The sequence below is a fragment of the Colobus angolensis genome, unplaced genomic scaffold (genome assembly GCF_000951035.1).
Source record: "Colobus angolensis palliatus isolate OR3802 unplaced genomic scaffold, Cang.pa_1.0 Scaffold388, whole genome shotgun sequence".
Taxonomy (NCBI): Eukaryota; Metazoa; Chordata; class Mammalia; order Primates; family Cercopithecidae; genus Colobus; species Colobus angolensis.
In genome coordinates, this window is record NW_012117243.1 from 2,071,544 (window position 1) to 2,091,154 (window position 19,611).

Here is a 19,611-nt window from a genome sequence, read left to right on the forward strand (position 1 = left end):
TTCATCATATCTCTGATGACATACCCTCAGCTTAGATTTGTAAATTTCTAGACATGGAACCATTAATTAGTATGAGAATTGGATGCTGCCACATCTAGCTTGCTTAGGGCAGGAGCTCTCCTAGACAGTTTCTCCAGACCTGTCTGTGCCGTGATCCTGGGAAAAGCTGCTGTCCTAGAGTTCTGTCAGTGCAGGCTTAGTCTACCATAGAAACGGGCACACTCCTTATGATAAAGCAAGACCAAAACATGGGGCCGTCTAGCACAGGCTGATCTAAACTCCTTCAAATGATTGTTCTTTAAATAGTTCTACATTCCCCTAGTGGGAATGAGGATAAATTGATTTTCTAAATTATATATATGTGGGCCAGGCATGGTGGCTCACACCTGTAATCCCAGCACTTTGGGAGACCGAGGTGGGTGGATCACCTGAGGTCAGGAGTTCGAGACCAGCCTGACCAATATGGTGAAACCCCGTCTCTACTAAAAATACAAAAGAAGTAGCCAGGCATGGTGGGGTGCACCTGTAGTCCCAGCTACTCAGAAGGCTGAAACAGGAGAACTGGTTGAACCCAGGAGGCGGAGGTTGCCAAGAGCCACGATTGAGATCAGTCACACCACTGCACTCCAACCTGGGCGACAGAGGAAGACTCCATCTCCAAAAATAAAAATAAAAAATAAAAGTAAATTATATATATATGTAGACATACATAACCTAAATCTTTTTTAACCACACTTTATGCTGAAGTAATAAAGCAAATTCTAACAACATGTACTTATATCTTTAGATGTATCAGTATGTATCTCTTTTTTTTAAAAAAGGACATTTTCCTACCTAAATAATAATACATTATTATACCTAAAATTAATTAACTTCTTTTTATCATTCTATACCCAGTTCATATTCAGATTTCCCAAATTCTGCCAAAATGTCCTCTAGAGGTGGTTGATTTCAGGACTTCACATTGCATCTGGTTGTTATGTCCCTTAAGGTTCTTTTCATCTAGTAGAGACCCATTTTGCATTTCACTGGCATATTCAAGAGATTGGCCTAGATTTGCCTGATTGCTTCGTATAGTATGATTTAGTTTGCTCCTGTATCTCATGGATTTACTATAAATTAGAAGTTACATTTAAAGTCTTTATTAGATTCAAGTTAAACATTGTGACTAGAATGTATTATAAGTGATGTTGTACCCTTGTTTACCCATGGTGGATGAAGTTAAGATTTACCACAGTATCAGGGTAGTGGCACTCTCCATTATAAAGTATTTTACTTGTCTCTTGTTGTGTTAGTTTGTCACTGAGCAATCTCTAGTTCATCATCAGCTCTTCATCTGATAGTTTTATTTCCAACTGATAATTCTTGCCAGATTTAATAATTCCATTGGAATTCGTAAAATAATTATTTTCCTCTTTTATCAGTTGGTGTATCAGTTGGTCTACATTGGCATTCTTCTGCATAGAAGATCTTATCTCTTCAGCTATTTGATTAATCATCTGAACCAGGACACATTGAGAAAGAGGAGGCTGTATTAATAATTATAGTGAAACAGCAGGCATAAACTGAGACTCCCCAGGACAGGCAGGGACGTTTGGTCACCTTAGCTAACTGAAACTGAGGGAAGGAGGTTTGTTTCTTTCGTTTTCTGTAGAATACTCTCTTTACTTCAAAGGGAGTAGAATCAATTTATTCCTGCCAGTTATGTAAGGGGTTGTCTGTATAAACCAGAGTTAACTGAACCCACGTTTCAGGTCTCCTCTGGGGATGTTTTGGCACCACCTATACATCAGTACCCAAGCAACCTGCCTGACTTGCCTTAATCCCACCGTGCCAGGAGGCCTGAGTGTTAGTTACTTTATTCTTCACCGTCTTAGTAGTGGGCACTTTATATTTTCCTTAGGCAGGTAAACCTCTCAACAGAAATACGACCTGGGTGTCATAGAGTCACTCATTTGCTGCTGTGTTCCACATGTTTCTCCAGTGTAGTCATAGCAGATGCTCCAGGAACTGGCAAAGATGACAGCACTGGCAAAGATGTAGGTCCCATATATTAAACATTGCTGATTTCCCAGTACTAAAAATCATGTTCACGAATAACTCAGAATAATTCCTTTCTCTATGTTTGAGATAATTGTTATCCCTTTTCCTTTCTGACTTTTTTGTGTATATTACCCTAGTACATCTTCAGTATGTTATCTTGCCTCCTTTTCTTCATATAGGGTTTCTATGTTGTTCCTATCTTTATAATTGAAACATACTTCATTGTTATTCTGGACCTAATTTCTTATTCAGAATATCACCACCTTACAGAAATATTTCTGAACTTAGGACCAGCTTCTTTTGGTGCTACCTGTCTCTAGTGGCAGGTCTTCAGAGTAGATTTAGGGAATACATAACATCTAAGTTTCTGGTATTAGGAGAATCTCCCTGCCACACACACCTGCTTAAAGGTTGTCGTGTAATAGCAGTTCTGTCCACAACTCTGGTGGTTGTGAGATTCAGTGCAAGCAACTTACAAAAAATACTGGGAGCAGAGGCCAAGCGTGCCTGTCTTCTTTTCTCTCTAATGAACTCCTATTCATCCTTTAAGACCGGACTCAAGAGTCACCCTTTCTGAAAGCCTTGACCAACACCAGTGACAGTAAGTCACTATGTCATCTGTCTTAACACTGTGTGCATATCTCTTTTATTTCTGTCGTCACATTTTCTAAAGTGCCTCTCTCCTCTACCCTCAGTTCCTGACAGCAGTGCTCATGTTTGACTTTCACAAGTGATTACTTCATGAAACAATAGATGGGTGATTTCTACTATTTTAATGACTGTGGTATAGGCACCATCTCTCTTTGGCTGTTAAAGATTATGAAGGTTCAGAACTGAAGGCATTCAAGTTTTGTTTCCTGCTGTTGTTGAAGGTCTGGGATCTGAAAAACCTTATCAAAGACAATAATAGCTGCTATTTACTGAATATTTACTATATGTTAGATTCTGTGCTTAGTCATTGACATGTGTTATTTCATCCTCAAAGTCACTTGCAATGGTAGATAGTTATTAGCATCCCCATCTAACAGAAGAGGAAACTAGGATTCAGACTGAATAATTTGTTCAAGGCTACATACTCAGTAAGTGAATGCAGTAGGAGCTGAATTCAAATTTGCTTATTCCAGAGCCCAAGCTTTTAACCACTGAAATACAACCTCACATAGGATGGATGGATGGTTGGATGGATGGATGGCTGGCTGGATGGATGGATGGATGATTGGATGGATGGATGGATGATTGATAGATAGGTGATTGACAGTTTTTTTTGTTTTTTGTTTTTTGTTTTTGAGACGGAGTCTCGCTCTGTCGCCCAGGCTGTAGTGCAGTGGCCGGATCTCAGCTCACTGCAAGCTCCGTCTCCCGGGTTCACGCCATTCTCCTGCCTCAGCCTCCTGAGTAGCTGGGACTACAGGCGCCCGCCATCTCGCCCGGCTAGTTTTTTGTATTTTAGTAGAGACGGGGTTTCACCGTGTTAGCCAGGATGGTCTTGATCTCCTGACCTTGTGATCCGCCCGTCTCGGCCTCCCAAAGTGCTGGGATTACAGGCTTGATCCACCGCGCCCGGCCGATTGACAGTTTTTAGATAAGATAGATGGATAGGTAGACAGATGAATCAGTAGATAAATACCTATGATTAGGTGTTTTATAAATCACTTACCATGAAGAACAAATTATTAATCTTTATCAATATTGTCTACAGATAGTTTCATATTTATAAAGTCAAGAAGGAAAATTATATAAAATTGACTGGAAAACAAACCCAACAGCTTTTTGGTTATCATTATGAAAAGTTAGCCATGTTTAGATAAGCAACAGTTATCATACTAACATGGGAGATGTTCTAAGTCACAGATAATTCAGGAATGTTATTTCTTTGTTTTAACCTACAGTCTTTATCTCTCAACCCCTCTTCCCCAAAATCCAGCTAATCACTTTTTACTGGAACCAGTGAGAAGGACACAATAAAATGATTTGAGCTTCCCTTCTACTTTGATTAGCCAACTTGCCTATCATAGTAAGTAATCAGATGACTCAAAGGACAGGCAGCAATGATAGAACCAAGGAGATGGGAAATTCCAGATAATGGATAAGCAGTTGTGGATACATTTGCAATTGGCCTTAATTTGGTGAATTCTTCCAATTCTATTTAATGAAAGAATAAAAAGCATTCTAAGATCCTAGGGAGTTTTATAGATTACTTTATTAACTTGTTTGTTATTGATAAAAAGCCTGAAGGCTCTGAAAATGATTAAAGAGCACAAAAAACAGATGGTTGTAGGTTCACTTTTTTCCCTCTAGATTTCACCACCTACTTTAATATACTGAGACATCAGGTCAAATGAGGTCACTGCCTACACTACCAAAATCTCCCTGACATTAACCAGAGGACACAAGTCTCAATCACATTGGCATATAGTGAGAAAAAGCCTCATATGCAGGCTTTGGCTAATCTACTATAGCTGTGTTTGCCTTAAGAGACCAAATAATTTCTAATCTTACTTCACCGAATTCCCCTCCAGGGAGTTGGGTAGATCAGACACCTTCTTGAAATTTCCACGTGATCTGGAGCCCATAAAGAACATGAGTAGATTGGCTTTTTGGCATAAGTCAACATTGGAGTTTCACCTTCTAAACGCATGCTTACATTTCTTGAGTCTGATTATGAACTTGCACCAGTATATTATGTGCCATGTTGAATTTAACAAAAGGCATTTCAAGGATAGGGTAACACACATCCACCTGACTTAGGGCCAGTCCTTCTTGAAGAGGAAGTACCTTGCTAAAAAGTTGCTGACTGATGAGTCAAACAGTTGTAGTCCAGGGTACATTGGTTTGGCCGTTGTATCCATCCACACTTTCCTCTGACAGTTTTTTTGAAAAAGTTTAAGCCTACTCCAGGCTTTTGAAGGCAGATAAGACCATTGTATGGTGTGAATATTAGGTCAAGGTCCAGCTGGAATTCCCTCTGCTACTCACTACCTTGGGGGCATTGACTAAGCCTCACTTTCCTCAGACATGGATTACATGTGATATGTAATCCTTAAATTCTCCTCCTAAATTCTGAAGTCCTTTGATTCTGCTGCAGTAGACTCCCTTTATCTGAGAAGTCATTATCCTATGCAGTCAAATGAAAACCTGACACCTTAAAATTTACCTGGAAATGTAATGAACAGAGAAATTATTCTCTACATGATTAAATTACTAAAAATGCTACATTTAGCCAGGTCAGAAGAGGGCATTGACCTTGCATATGTTTGCTCTTTTTTAGAGTGACAATAATAACAAAAGTGTCATTCTTTTCACTTGAGTGACATATTTAATTCTCTTCATGTTTTGTTATCTAGTGGGCCACATTTTCCAATCTTTAGTAAAACAACAAACAAAAAGCCCTGCATTTGTGTTCCTCAGTGAATGCTGATGATTCTAAGATGTGGTCTTTATTATTCCCTTCTCAGAATGCTCTTAGAGATAAAAAGATAAGGCTTAGATATGCTTAACTCTCCTCTAACCTTTATTACAGAGAAGGAACAGGAAAAAGGACTGGGATTAGCCCCAGTTTATCATTTGTTCACTCTGCCTAAAGGGCAGAGTGGATGTGGGCAAGTTTGCTGTTTGCTCACATTGTAGCGGGACGTTTGTTTGGACTTTGAGTAGTTAGGCCTCTTCTTTGTAGGCCTTTCCACAGTCTTTAATAAGGTTGATGATGTGCCTAGTAGAACAGGGATTAGCGAACCTGCAGGCCAAATTTGGCCTGCTGCCTATTTTCATAAATAAAGTTTGGTTGGAACATAGCCATGCTCATTTGTTTATGAATTGTGTATAGCTGCCTTGGATCCAACGGGAGAGTCAGATAGTTGTAACAGAGATCATATGGTCCAAAAGTATTTTCATTCTCACACACACACAAATTCAAACCCCTCTTAGAGGTGAAGAATTACTATTAAAATGCAGTAGCATTCTGCTTATGCCCTTTAGATAAAACCTAGTTTAAGACTCTGATGCTCTGAATTAACCCAGAGATATCTTTTAGAGTACTGAGTGAAGCGATGGCCTGCATTCCTTCAGCAGTCCTCTAGAAATACTGCTTTGCACAATGAGACATTTGGTAGGAAGTGAGCACCAGAAAGTTCTAGATCATATTTCCTGGAAGTACCACTAAATGCCACACAAAGCATGTCTAGCACTAAAAATGGCATGAATGACCAGAAATGTTCATTGAGTTGATTTGGCTTCTGAGTGCAAGGATTATGTGTCATACGTGCTTGACTCGTAGTGTCTGGTATGGTATGGTGGTATGTTGCAGCTGATGAGAGGGTTTCATAGGATTTAGCAATCAGTTGAAGCAGAGATAGGAGTGACAGTCTTTTGTAAGAGGGCTAATAGAACATGCACATGACTAGAAGACAACCCCATCCCACTTCCAGTCACAGGGGAACCAAAGAATCTTGCCGTCTTCATGTAACCCATAAGGTCATTCAGCACCTCTTTTGACTCCCCACTTCCCAAGAAGCCTTGCTGACTCTGGTACTCTTGAGTTCATTACCAGATTAAAGTCTTTTCAGTTTAAAATAATGAATTGAATTTTGATTTATAATTAGTTTACACTAACTCATGTTAGCATGACCAGCTCTCCAGACCTGATCATCCTTGTCAAAACGAAAGCTCTCATCTCACAGAACCAATATCCAAATTAAGGTGACATAACTGACATGACCACGGGAGACCCACTTAAATCAGTATGACCTATTGCTCATTGCTCTTGGCTGCAATCACTGGAACTTCTCTTTTGACCCACATTACATCTGCATTGTAGTATGGTTATTTACAACACGTTTATCTTCATTGCCAGACTATAATCTCCTTGAGGACATGATTTGTGTCTTTTTTCCTTTGTAGTTCACGCTCAGCCTAAGCATAGGGCCTAGCTTATTGTAGACTTTCCATAAAAGTTGTTGAATGAATGATAGAGGAAAAAGGGAATTCTGTACCTTTCCTAATTTCTTCTCATCTCTCCTTTTCTGCCTGTTCAAATCCCATTCTGCCTGCACAGAGCAACCCATCCCCCACCCCTTCCCCCACCTCTACTGCACACTATTCTCCAGTGACTACAGTTCATAATCATCTCTCCCTTCCTGTTGCAGTCATCATTAGCAGCTCACAATTTGGCACTTAATTGTTTCTTAATTGATTCATCGGTGCTCTCTTTGCTTCACAGGTAGACTGAAATCCCTAAAGGCAAAGAAGGTATTTTAACATATTTTGTACCAGTTCTCTGTGCCAGTCTCCCTCCATCTAACACACTCCATTAGAGTTTAATGTATAACAGATTCCCAATAAATATGTGTAAATTAACAGAATTAAGCATCACCACCCAATTTCAAGGCAGGCAGACCAGAATTAAAAAGTAATCTTCAGCTATTTCTTGATATGTTTTAGAATTGTATCAAAATTAATCAGTAGCTTTGACAGTTGTCATATATAAAAGGTGAATAAATTAACAAAGCCAAATAGGCAAATTGAAAAAGACTTCCCTCTTTCTTTTCTCTCTTTCTCTCTCATTGCTATTGTTTTGTTTTCGTTTTCAATTACAAAGTTGATTTATTTTTTTGAGCACTACACCTGAGAATCTATTGCTGTGAGCCCAGCCCTGGCCCTGGCATCTGTCTGGCAGACACTTAGATGTCTGGCCCTTTCCCTATTTGGCACTAGTGTTCTCTTTACATCAGACTTTCAGATTCATAAGATAATGAAACTATTTACCAAATACAGTGATGGAATCTTTTTAGGAGATATTTAATTTAGTTTTAAAAATCTTATTTTTCTAGATTGGGTTAGTTCTTTGGTAGAGGGAAATTGAAATGCATAATCTCGAAGACTTCTCTTTTATCCTCCAGAATGGTCTCCCTTGAACAGCTTTCAAAAACGGTAGGATTATAACCCACCTGATACCACCGAGTGATCTTTGTTTTGAACCTGCAACTTTGTATTAAAAGCAAACTGCTTGGCCGGGCGCGGTGGCTCATGCCTGTAATCCCAGCACTTTGGGAGGCCGAGGTGGGCGGATGACGAGGTCAGGAGTTCGAGACCAGCCTGACCAACAAGGTGAAACCCCATCTCTACTAAAAACACAAAAATTAGCCAGGCATGGTGGTGCTTACATGTAATCCCAGCTACTCGGGAGGCTGAGGCAGGAGAATCACTTGAACCCAGGAGACAGAGGTTGCAGTGAGCCGAGATCGCGCCACTGCACTGCAGCCTGGGCGACAGAGCGAGACTCCGTCTCAAAAAAAGAAAAAAAGTAAACAACTTATGAACAGAATGCCTATTAATAAATGCTGCACATCTTTGAACTCTAACGTGTATGCCAGGTATCAAAAAGGAAAAAGGAAAGTTGAATCGTTCTCTGCAAAATGAGCTTTTTAGGAGATGGAAGTGTTTGTGGAGTAAGCAATCTTCTGCCGCTAACCATCCTAACCAGACTACCAGCCAGGCTCCCATCTGCCACAGGATTTGCCAGATGAGGAAGGGACTAGAGTAGGTCATGCAACCAAAATCTCTCCTTGACTGTCCCCTCAGGATAGGAGTTTTGCAAAACTGTTACTTGTTCATTTGTTTTTGCAGGTCACTTTACAATTTTTTTTTTCACTTTTTTCCTTTGGACCTTTGTGGTCATATAGCAACTGCACGGTAACTGTGTGTTTCTGATTTCTCTTTAGCTTCCAGTGCTTTTGACAGTGCCAGATACCATCTCATGGCATGATCTAGCTTTCAACTCCCCAAAGACTGTTCCTCTCACAATGAGGTCTTCTTAATTTTTTTAAATGAAGTCGACCTCATTTTTCTAACCTTCTTTTCAATAATTAAAAATGTGAAGACCTACCCAGAATCATTTTCTGTGCCATGACTCAATCTTAGTATTTGGTGTGAACTGCAAATTTGTTATAAATGCAGCCTCTCCATGGGAGGCCCTTACATGGGGGTTAAACTGCTCCCCAGCCTCCAACACACACCCCATGTCATGCTACATTGAATGCCCCAAGATGCTATTTCATTTATCTTATTGTGTCTGGTCTGATTTGTGTGACATTTCAGAGATTTCTGTTCATACTTAACTACCCACAGGTACCTTTTGCCTTTCGGTGTAATTACTGAGGGTTGTATGCCTCTAACTTTAATATATGTATTTAGAGTCAGGGTCTTACTATGTTGCCCAAGCTGGAGTGCAGTGGTTACACCCTGAAACTCCTGGGTTTAAGCAATCTCTCTGCCTCACAGCCTCCCAACTACCTGGGACTGTAGGCAAACGCTACCACACCTGGCTTATAAAATTTATTAACCCTAGCTGTAATGTGATATGTTTTACCTGCCAGCTCATATCTCTAAATTTTAATTTTTTGTTTCCTTCATTTAAGAGAAAACAAAGCACTTGAATTTTTAATTTCTGTGCTATTCTTCGTCTAGATTTTCAGTTACTCTTCCAGTCATAGGTTGGTGGGGGGTTCTTTTTAATTTTAAAATGGATGCTTTTTAAAATCAGTTTTCATTCATGTCAAATGGGAGCATAAATTAATTTGAAGGTCAACTCAAAACTGTTATTGATAATGTTAAAATTAAGGAACAAGTGGAATCTTTTTTTAAAACATATACAAGAGAGAAAGTGTTATATATACTATTGATTTGGGCATATTATTTTAGAGAAGTTGAAGCTTCTGTCATATATTTTAATCATTTAAAGTAGTGGATTATGTCCTGTTTGTGAATTTAGTTTTCTTCAGCCAGAGATTATCCTGAAGTTCAACATGGGAATAATTTATCTGTTACAAGGTATGAACTAATGGGCATGATTTCTGTTAAGTCTTTCATGCAGTGCAGCCATACTACACAAAAGAATGTTTTGAGGATTATCATCATCAAGGACTAGAGATTGTTTGAACAGTTTGCCAGAAAGTGACTGTATCCAAAATATACAAAGGTTCATTTCATCTCTGTAAATCTCACCATTCTTATTTTTATGTAACCCTTATTTCCCCACAAGTTGATAAACTCCTTGCAGGTAAGGATCATATCCAATAAATCTTTCTATCTGTAGCATCTACCATAATGTCATTGCCAAAATATGTTGTTTAATTCCAGATGACTCTGCATTTTGCTTATGGTCAGAAAGGAATCATTGAAACATTAATACACAAGTGTCTTTGTTCCTTCACTTTTCATTGAAAACCATCAAAAACCTATTTTTTCCATCTAGAAGATAGTGTCAGAAATGTCTTGTTGATAAAGTCCCATCTCCTCAGTTTGCACTGTATTAGACAGAATGCTAAGGCCTGAAAGCTTGAAACAGATATAAAATGGACATATACATTGTGTCATTCTCTAGCCAGGACCTAAAGAATAGCAGGAAGCAAATCTACTAAATGAAGTTAAATAATGCTTTTTCTTTCTCTATTGTCTTTGTCAAGAGACATTTTTATTCAGAACTTGGTTATTACATCATGCAGGCCAGTAATAGCCAAGAGAAGTAATTTTGTAAGGATGGATAGCTAACAACCTCCTCTCTCCTGTGTTTTTGCCTTTCTAACCGCTACAGCACTTCCCATAAAATAGTTTTAATTTGGGTCCATGCTGAGCACCTGCAGTGCTCCAGGCCCTTGGCTAAGTGTTGTTGATACAGCCGTGGACAAAGGCACTTGTGGGTCCTCACCACCGAGTGTGAGGGCCATAGCTAACTGGGCAAACATGTGGAAGAATATTGAGTTCGGGGTTTATTTTTTTAAATAAAATTATAAATTCATAATTTATAATATTTCAGCACAGTGAAAAGTCATTAAATCCCCATGGAGGGATTGGAGTACGGTAGGTTTAAGAAGCTAAATCTCCCATTTTCTAACATGAATAGCTTGTCTCTAGATACTTAACAAACCTTATGTAAAACATGGGAGGTTCCTCTCCCTGACATCAGGAGAGAGTCACTGCCAGATACTTGTTACACATACATTGCCTTGGAAATGTACCTGTGCCTGGCACCATGGCAACACCCTTGAGAATGACCTTGACAGCCACTCAGAATCATTCCTACAAAACAAATTATGGCTATAATTAACTCTCTGAATTTACTCTACAGTATAAATTTGTTCAGACCTTGGTTTTTTGTTGTTTTTTTTTTTAAGGTTGAACGAATGGAATAATTTAACAAGAACCCATCCCTCATATTCCACCAGATTTTTTTTTTTCAGAATAGAAAATGCTTCAATGGAAAGTACAATTCAGTTAAGAGATTATTCTATTACCTTTTCTCAGTATGTGACGAGGACCATCAAATGAGGATGTTCTACTCTTACCTTGCTAGAACTCTAGTTCTAGGGGAACAAAGTGCCTTTTTTCTCCAGCAAATGTGAGATATAGAGAGTGCTGAGTCCTGTGAGCCCAGAGTGAGGGGAGTTGCATGGGATTGGAGGTTATGTGGGCAGCAGCTCTTTGGTCCCTTCTTGGCAATGAAAAATGCGGGGTTTTTTTTGTTTTTTTGTTTTTGTTTTTGTTTTTTTGAGACAGCCTCACTCTGTTGCCCAGGCTGGAGTGCAGTGGTACAGTGGTGGCTCACTGCAACCTCTGCCTCCTGGCTTCAAGCGATTCTCATGCCTAAGCCTCCCATGTAGCTGGGATTTCAGGCATGCATCACCACACCCGGCTAATTTTTATATTTTTAATAGAGATGGGGTTTCACCATGTTGGCCTCGCTGGTCTCAAAAACTCCTGGCCTCAAGTAATCTGGGCCTCCCAAAGTGCTAGGATTACCGGTATGAGCCACTGCGCCCAGCCAGAAATGCGGTTCGTGGCCTATAAATTTTACCTGCTTCATAAATTGTCTGTAACATATCTTCAATCCTGGGTAGCTTCTCAACTCCCCAGATTTTACTCTAGGAGAAACTAGTTTGTATGTCTTTTGTTTAGTTGGAGGTTTTGTTGTTTTTCTTTGCCTTGTTTTGGGTTTTTGTTTGGTTTGGTTTTTGGTTCTAGATGATGTGGGTTGCAACCAGCAGAGCTACATACAGTTCCTCTTAGTCTTTTCTTTTGTTAAGATAGATTAATTTAACTCTTTTACCCCAAGCAAAGTGAGCCTTTCTCTCTGTCATTCAACTGAGGCAAAGCAAAAAGAATGGCAAGCAAAAACTGTAGCTTCCTTTTAAGTTAACCAGAAATTTATGATGCATCTTTAATGGCTGTTTCTTTGCTGTGATCTGTGTTGATACCTGGGCAATGAACAGACAGAACAGAGCCTGGCAGGCAGCAGGTGCTCAGTGTTAGTTGTTGTTATGCTGTTGTCATTCTTTGTGATCTATACTGACATTGAAAAGATGAAGAGGAAAAAGTATTCTTGCAACTATGAATGTCTTGGATATTCAGTTCAGTACCCTGAACTTAGGAGTGATACCACTGACAGTTTTTTTACGGTAACCTCTAACGCCTTTAAGTGGAAAGTTTTCTAGTGGCAGGTATATGCCTGATTCCAACTTATCCAAGCAGTGTGACAGGTAATTTCCCACTTCATGTACTAGTTCCTTAAATTCTCCTGTGCTAACACTCATCTGTGCTTTAGTATGGAGCGGCAATGAGTAATCTGTTAGGTTTATCTTCAGAAAACCACACTTTCCCTTTACCTCAGGAACAGCACAGCACCTTCCATTACAAGAATTAACAGCCCTCTGTTCTGACCTCTGTGTATGGCACTAAGCGAGTAGAGATGGTTTATCAGGCAATATATTTCTGAGCAGCCTTGCCAGTGGAAATTTCAAGTCATTTTATTCCTCTGAAATAAATTTTTGTATACAATAGTTAAACGGTGAACTTGTAGATTTCAAAGTGTACATTCAGGTTTTTCAAATCAAGAAGCTGATAAATTAGAAAACTCCATCCATACAGAGTAGCGCTCAGATTTTTTGTTTATGATGTAATGAGCTGGTTTATCAGTAGAGTGAAATACAGATCACTTCCTGGAGCATGTGCTCGTTAACTCTATCAGAGGACTCCATGATCATGGCAAGATATTTACTAAAATTCTGGGTCTGGTTCATTTTTACATTTCCTTTCTGTCTTTCACACCAGTATTCTCCCAGCCTCCGTCTATTTGTCTTCCAACCAGTTTTGTAATAGTTGGAGATATCAGACTGGTTCTGTTACTCCATAGAGAGCTGATTGCCAGTTAGAGAATCATCAGTGTATCAGGTAAAAGGGCCCTGGAATACTAATTAATTGATTTGCAGTAGGAATTTCTGGGCTGATACTTTTTTGTCTTAAATAATTGATAACACACCTCCAAAGAGGCAGTAATTTTATTTCTTTGTTAAAGTCAGACTTAACTCTTTGTTAAAGTCAGATTTAATCCTCCTACTTTAAGATTCCATGAATCTTGTGGATTCAACTTTTTTTTTACATTCAGTTTCAAATTTAAGGGTATCATTCATACAGAAATACCACTAGTAAGAATGCTATTTAAATAATGCTAAAACTAAATCTCAGCATAGGAAATCCATCAATCCATCCAACACGTATTCATTAAGTACCATTTACCTGGAATTATTTTAGGTACTAAGGCAGAAATAAAGATGGGTAAGTCAGAGTCCCTACCCTGAGTAGGTCATGTCCACTGAGTATTTGTTATTGCTCGATTATGACATGCTATGCACAAGGCATTCCTTGTTATGTATCTCAGAACTCACTTCTTGTTTGTGGGTATCAAGAGTTGAAGATCTAACCCATTCCCTTTCTATTAAGGGTCCCACCTTTTCTTTAATCTGGTTCATAAGTTAGTTACTTTGTGCATATACTTTGTAGTTGTGTGTTTTGAAACCACGTCTGTGCCCCATCCTTTCCAGGACAAAGGAGAACACAGTTACTCTTTGAAATCATGAAGATACCACTCAATTCTATCAAATTATGTCATTCTCAACATTTCAGATTATTTTTTACACTTTGAGAAAATGAAACATGAATGGAATAAAAGATTCTTGACATGGCAGAATTACACTGATGAAGAACATATATGTGACTGCCAGGGGTGAATGGAATAAAAGATTCTTGACATGGCAAAATTACACTGATGAAGAACATATGTATGACTGCCAGGGGTAACACAGGTAGTGATAGAACAATTCTGTGTCCTGATTGTGGTGGTATTACACAAATCTCTACATATAAAATCTCATAGAAATAGATACCCCCCATAATACAGTCAGCCCTCTGTATCTGTGGGTTCTGCATTTGTGAACTCAACAACCTATGGATCAAAAATATTCAGAAAAATATTGTATCTTTACTGAACACGTACGGACTTTTCCCCATCATTGTTCTCTACACACTACAGTATAACAACTATTCACATAGCATTTACATTTTAAGTAACCTAGAGGTGATTTAAAGTACAGGAGAGGACTATGCATATGCACATATTATATGCAGATACTGTTCCATTTGATATGGAGGACTTGAGCATCCAGGGATTTTGGTATGTGCAGGAGGTCCTGGATCCAGTCGCTCACAGATACTGAGGGATGACTGTATACACATATACAATATATAGCATATGAAATTTTTATTTCATCCATTGTAGTTTTGTTAATAGTATTGTATCAGTGTCATTTTCCTGGTTTTGATAATGTATTATGGTTATGTAAGATGTTATTGTTTGGGGAAGCTGGGTAAAGGGTACAGGGAAATGCTCTGTAATATTTTTGCAACTTCTTGTGAGTCTAAAGTTATTTCAAAAGAAAAAAAATCTTTAAGGGAAGGGAAAAGTATCAAATATCATATAACCAGATAAATGTAAAGTTAAGGTGTGGTGACTCCAAACATCGGGAATATCTGACCTTAAGACACATTATTACTGCAGTAATTAGAAATGTCATGACTTCACATTAATCATGAATGACTTAGGCTCTGGACAGAATTTAGGACACTGTAGCCTGCTGTCTTCTTTTAGGGGAACAATGAAATTCATTCCAGTAAGACTCTGACGTTCTGAAAAAAAAAAAAAAAAAAAAAAAAAAGGCATTCTGACCTCATGTGCAACTCTGTTATCTTGAAAACTGTTTTAAACGCTTTGGCAACCAAGCCTACTAAACAAGTAGAGAATAGGAAACTAATTTGAATTTCTTTTTCTCCCATCCCCTGCCTCTGGGAAGTATGAGTTCTAATTGATAATAAGAGAATAAATGAGAACTATGGTGTGTATGTAATCCATAGATGGATAACCTTCCAGTAATGGAAGGTTGACTTTATCTTTCTTTTCCACAGACTCCTCTACCACTTTCTGATATTTTTCTTTCTCTTCTTTACTTCTCTGTTAGGGCTCATTTTTGTCCTTCCCTTTCCGTAGACAGCTTTGGTGTGATGGTGTCACTGACATTCTCATTGTGTCTTCCCTCCTCTAGCTATCTTAATGACTTGGACCGCGTAGCTGACCCTGCCTACCTGCCTACGCAACAAGATGTGCTTAGAGTTCGAGTCCCCACCACAGGGATCATCGAATACCCCTTTGACTTACAAAGTGTCATTTTCAGGTAGTAATTGAGTCCATAAAACCTATTTCCCAGCTTTTTATGCCTTGAGTACATTTGGTAAACTCTATAAATACTGGAATCGTGTAGGCTTTAAAACAAGATAGCCTTTTTACCAATTATTATCATTAGTTACACAAATAAAATGACATATCCCTGAAGGAGGAAACAATAGAAAGATGTACTGGAGGCCAGGCACAGTGGCTTACGCCTGTAATCCCAGCCCTTTGAGAGGACAAGGTGGGTGGATCACCTGAGGTCAGGAGTTTGAGACCAGCCAGGCCAACATGGTGAAACTCCTTCTCTACTAAAAATATAAAAATTAGCTGGGCGTGCTGGCGGGCGCCTGTAATCCCAGCTGCTTGGGAGGCTGAGGTGAGAGAATCACTTGAACCCAGGAGGCAATGAGACGAGATTGCACCACTGCACTCCAACCTGGGTTACAAAGCGAGACTCCATATCAAAAAAAAAAAAAAAAGGAGAAAGGTGTACTGTCCTGGAACATTTGGCATTTCAATTTAAATCAGTAAGAAATCAGTAAAAATCTTAGTTTTGCTTGTGGTTGAGTAAAATCGGTTAATAAACCATTGGTCTTAACTGTAATTTCTTGGGCAATCATTTTAACTGTAAGGACAATGGATATGTTTTTAGAATTATGTAAGCTATGAATGATCTTATGGTGCTGTCAAGCACAAATTATATAGTGTCAGAAGTTTTCATGCTGGTGTTTTCCCCGGGTCCTCTGGTACCAATGCAAAATTTTTCAGTAGCAAGAATAATATGTGATATTTTGTGTTCATAAAATATGTTGCTTAAAAAATTTTGAAATACATGATTTTGAAAATGGGTTAATTAACCTAGTCTACGTTTACCTAGCAAAATAGAATGAAATTTATTACCTCATCTCTCACTGCTGCTTTTCTGTCTGGATAATACTTCAACAGAAGCATTCTGTTGTTTTGTTTTTAGGATGAGAAAAAATAAACAATACTGATGTACTTTCATTCAGTCTCTTATTACACAATCACTCAGTTCTACTTTTAGTTAGAATACAAACTACATGGTGCTTTGAGAAATGAGAATGTGTCTTGGAGTGTGGAGAGTTGATTTTCTAGGAGCGCGCACCCTGTTGAAGATGGATGTGTGCAATATTGGTTATGAAGTAGAAGTTATTATCTCCTGTGTCACTCTGCCAAGTGATTCTGATTAGCAGGCCCACCTTCATTCCTTGCCGTGACACTGTTTTCTTCTAATCGGCCTCTGTACCTCAGGTCAAATCTGGCTGCCATGCATTGCTCTAATAGATATTGCCACAAAGCAGGTGGCATTTTGAAACTGTTTCTGAGCCTCAGTTTTTTAATCTATAAAATGGTTGTATTGCATTAGATGATCCCCAGGGTTCCTTGTAGCTCCAGCATCCTATATTACTTAAGTTTTAAGTTTATAGTATATAGATTTAGAAATCTTTAATTTGAGACACACAGATTTCCTTCCTCCATGTTACGAAATGTTTTTAGAAATTTCATGGGGATTTTCATCTACTTACTGCTTCGCAATTAGTGGATTCTGAAACCAAATTACAATTACATGTTGTTTTTTCCATGTTCTGTACACTAGCTTTTGAAGTACATTTTTTTGCCACTACAGTAAAAGTAATGACTTAGAAGTATAATTTTCCACCACCATCAGAAGCATCTTTTAGGGCCCAGTGTGACAGAGTTTCATGGAATGAGGATTTCATGTAAATTAGTAGCATGTTATTCACGCCTTGGCATTGGGGAAGAGCCAGCATTTTAATACGTCTGAAGATCTTAGAATTTTGACTTCGATGTCCTTAGTACGTGGATCTCCCTGGATCCGTTGTTTTGCCCCTTAGATTGTCTCCCGTGCCTTACTAGGCTTACGAGCAGTCACTTAGAAGATCCTTGAGTTCTTAGTTTAGGTTAATGCCAGGAGGCAGGAAAACACCAGTAGTGACTGCAATTTTAAACAAATGTTTAAAGAGCCCTACTTTCAAATTTTTGTACCTAAACTGCTCATTCTCTGAGACTATTTTTTTCCTGTGAACATTGTGTACAGTTCATTCAAGATACAGATTCAACAATTTGGACAAACTTTGACTCAGTGCCAAGCATTGCTAGATATTTTCAGACATACATTGTCACTCAAATTAATTGATGTCAGTGTTGGTTTCTGAGCAGTAATTCAGCACAGAATTGATGTGTTAAAAACAAATGATTGAAATGGTTCACATGATAGCTTCCGTCTTGTACCTTGTAGTATCTTCATTCACTCACACTTCATTTCCAGTAAGTGACCTGACATGGCTAGACCTGTGCCAAATTCTTATCAATATTGGGAAGAAAAAATTGCCCAGAATGCCTACTCTGCTAATGAAGGCTGAGTGGGGTCGTATCTGCATTTAGTGGAAGCGTCATAGCACCCATATTGAAATATATAGCATCTCACATATTTTAAGTGTACTTGTAGTCATATCTAGCATCCATAAAAAATACATGAGGATCTGTTTTCCAATTTTATAGGAAAAGAAACTGAAGTTCAGTATTTGCCAGTAGGGCTTAACACAAAACTCATTCAGTTTTGGACTCTTCAGTTCTTCATTAAATAAAGTACGATTTTGCTTGGCACAGATAAGGATGTTTTTTTACAGTGTTACAGTTTTCGTGCACACTGGTAACTTTCTTAAAACCATCATGATGTTTTACCCAGAATGTCTTGACTTTGAATATTAGGTAATAGGAAATTAGTAATTATTCAATAAGTATTAATTGAATTGACTTGGATGATCATTGTGATTCAAGAGAATATTTTCCCCAAGTTTGTAAGTAGTGCTATATTTATGTTGACTTTTTAGTTTTACTTTATATGTTATTAATATGAGTATTGTTAACCTTGCAGAATGGTCGATGTAGGGGGCCAAAGGTCAGAGAGAAGAAAATGGATACACTGCTTTGAAAATGTCACCTCTATCATGTTTCTAGTAGCGCTTAGTGAATATGATCAAGTTCTCGTGGAGTCAGACAATGAGGTAAGTGTTCTTTAGACAGGCAATGGATTATCATTTTATTATCTGATACAAGAAAATGATAGGAAGTAGGGTATGGGGAATGGGGTGAACTGACTTCTTTGCTTTCTTGAAATTTGATTTTAGGACTTTTAAAATAACCAAAAATAATCCTGTTACCACATAGTACACTCAAAGTAGCAAGCTCTTCTGTCAGATGTATGAGCAGGTCTGTGTGTTCAAATCTAATTAGAGTCTATTTGATACTTTTTAACACTATGCAGAGGTTCTAAAAATGAAAATAACATGGAAATCCTAGGCTAATCATCAGATCATTTTACAGTCTTCCTCCTACAGGATAGAACTGGGAGTGCTGGAGTGAGTCATCATGTTTTGTTTTGTTTTCATTTTGTTTAAATCATTGTTTGTGTGATGGGTGTGTCCCAAAGAGTACTCAAAATCTCTCTTGGCAAATGTGAATGACTTTGCAGCTGGGCTCTAAATCAGTTCATTATGAGCCATGGAATGTCTTGGTGAGGCGGCCTTTCTGCTCTTATAGAATTCTCTAGGCTGCTGCATAATTTTGTCTCTATTACGCAGTGAGCAGTTGAAGAAGTGTCCTTAATATGCCTGTCTGGAGAACGAATTCAGTATTGCTATCTCCTCCCATTTACAGGGAAACTTAATAGGTGTAAATGTGGATTTTGAGGATGTTAAAGACCTGACGATGAATCAGTTGATTATGGAAGATAATTAAGGGATGTAGAAATCCGTGCTTCTGAGCTGTAGTTGTGTGCATGTGTGTGTGTGTGTTGGGGGAACAGAGAAGACACCATTGATACCCTGTTAGAGGCAGAGTTTGCAGTGTGATAGGTTAATAATAAATATTAAATATCCTAATAATAGGGTAGAAAAAAAGAAGGAAGTGAAAGATCCCCATTTGCTGACTAAAATAGGATCTAGCATATTATGCTTTTTTTTTTTTTTTTTTTT

At 38.4% G+C, this 19,611-nt stretch overlaps 1 protein-coding gene across 1 annotated transcript in view; it reads left to right on the top strand.

Annotated features, from left to right (window-relative positions):
* Positions 1-19,611, top strand: part of GNAQ (guanine nucleotide binding protein (G protein), q polypeptide) — a 324,241-nt gene that overhangs the window by 222,893 nt on the left and 81,737 nt on the right. Inside the window, exons 4-5 of the mRNA XM_011954639.1 lie at positions 15,468-15,596; positions 18,513-18,642. Coding sequence (XP_011810029.1) covers positions 15,468-15,596; positions 18,513-18,642 — 259 coding nt within the window. The remainder of the gene's footprint in view (positions 1-15,467; positions 15,597-18,512; positions 18,643-19,611) is intronic.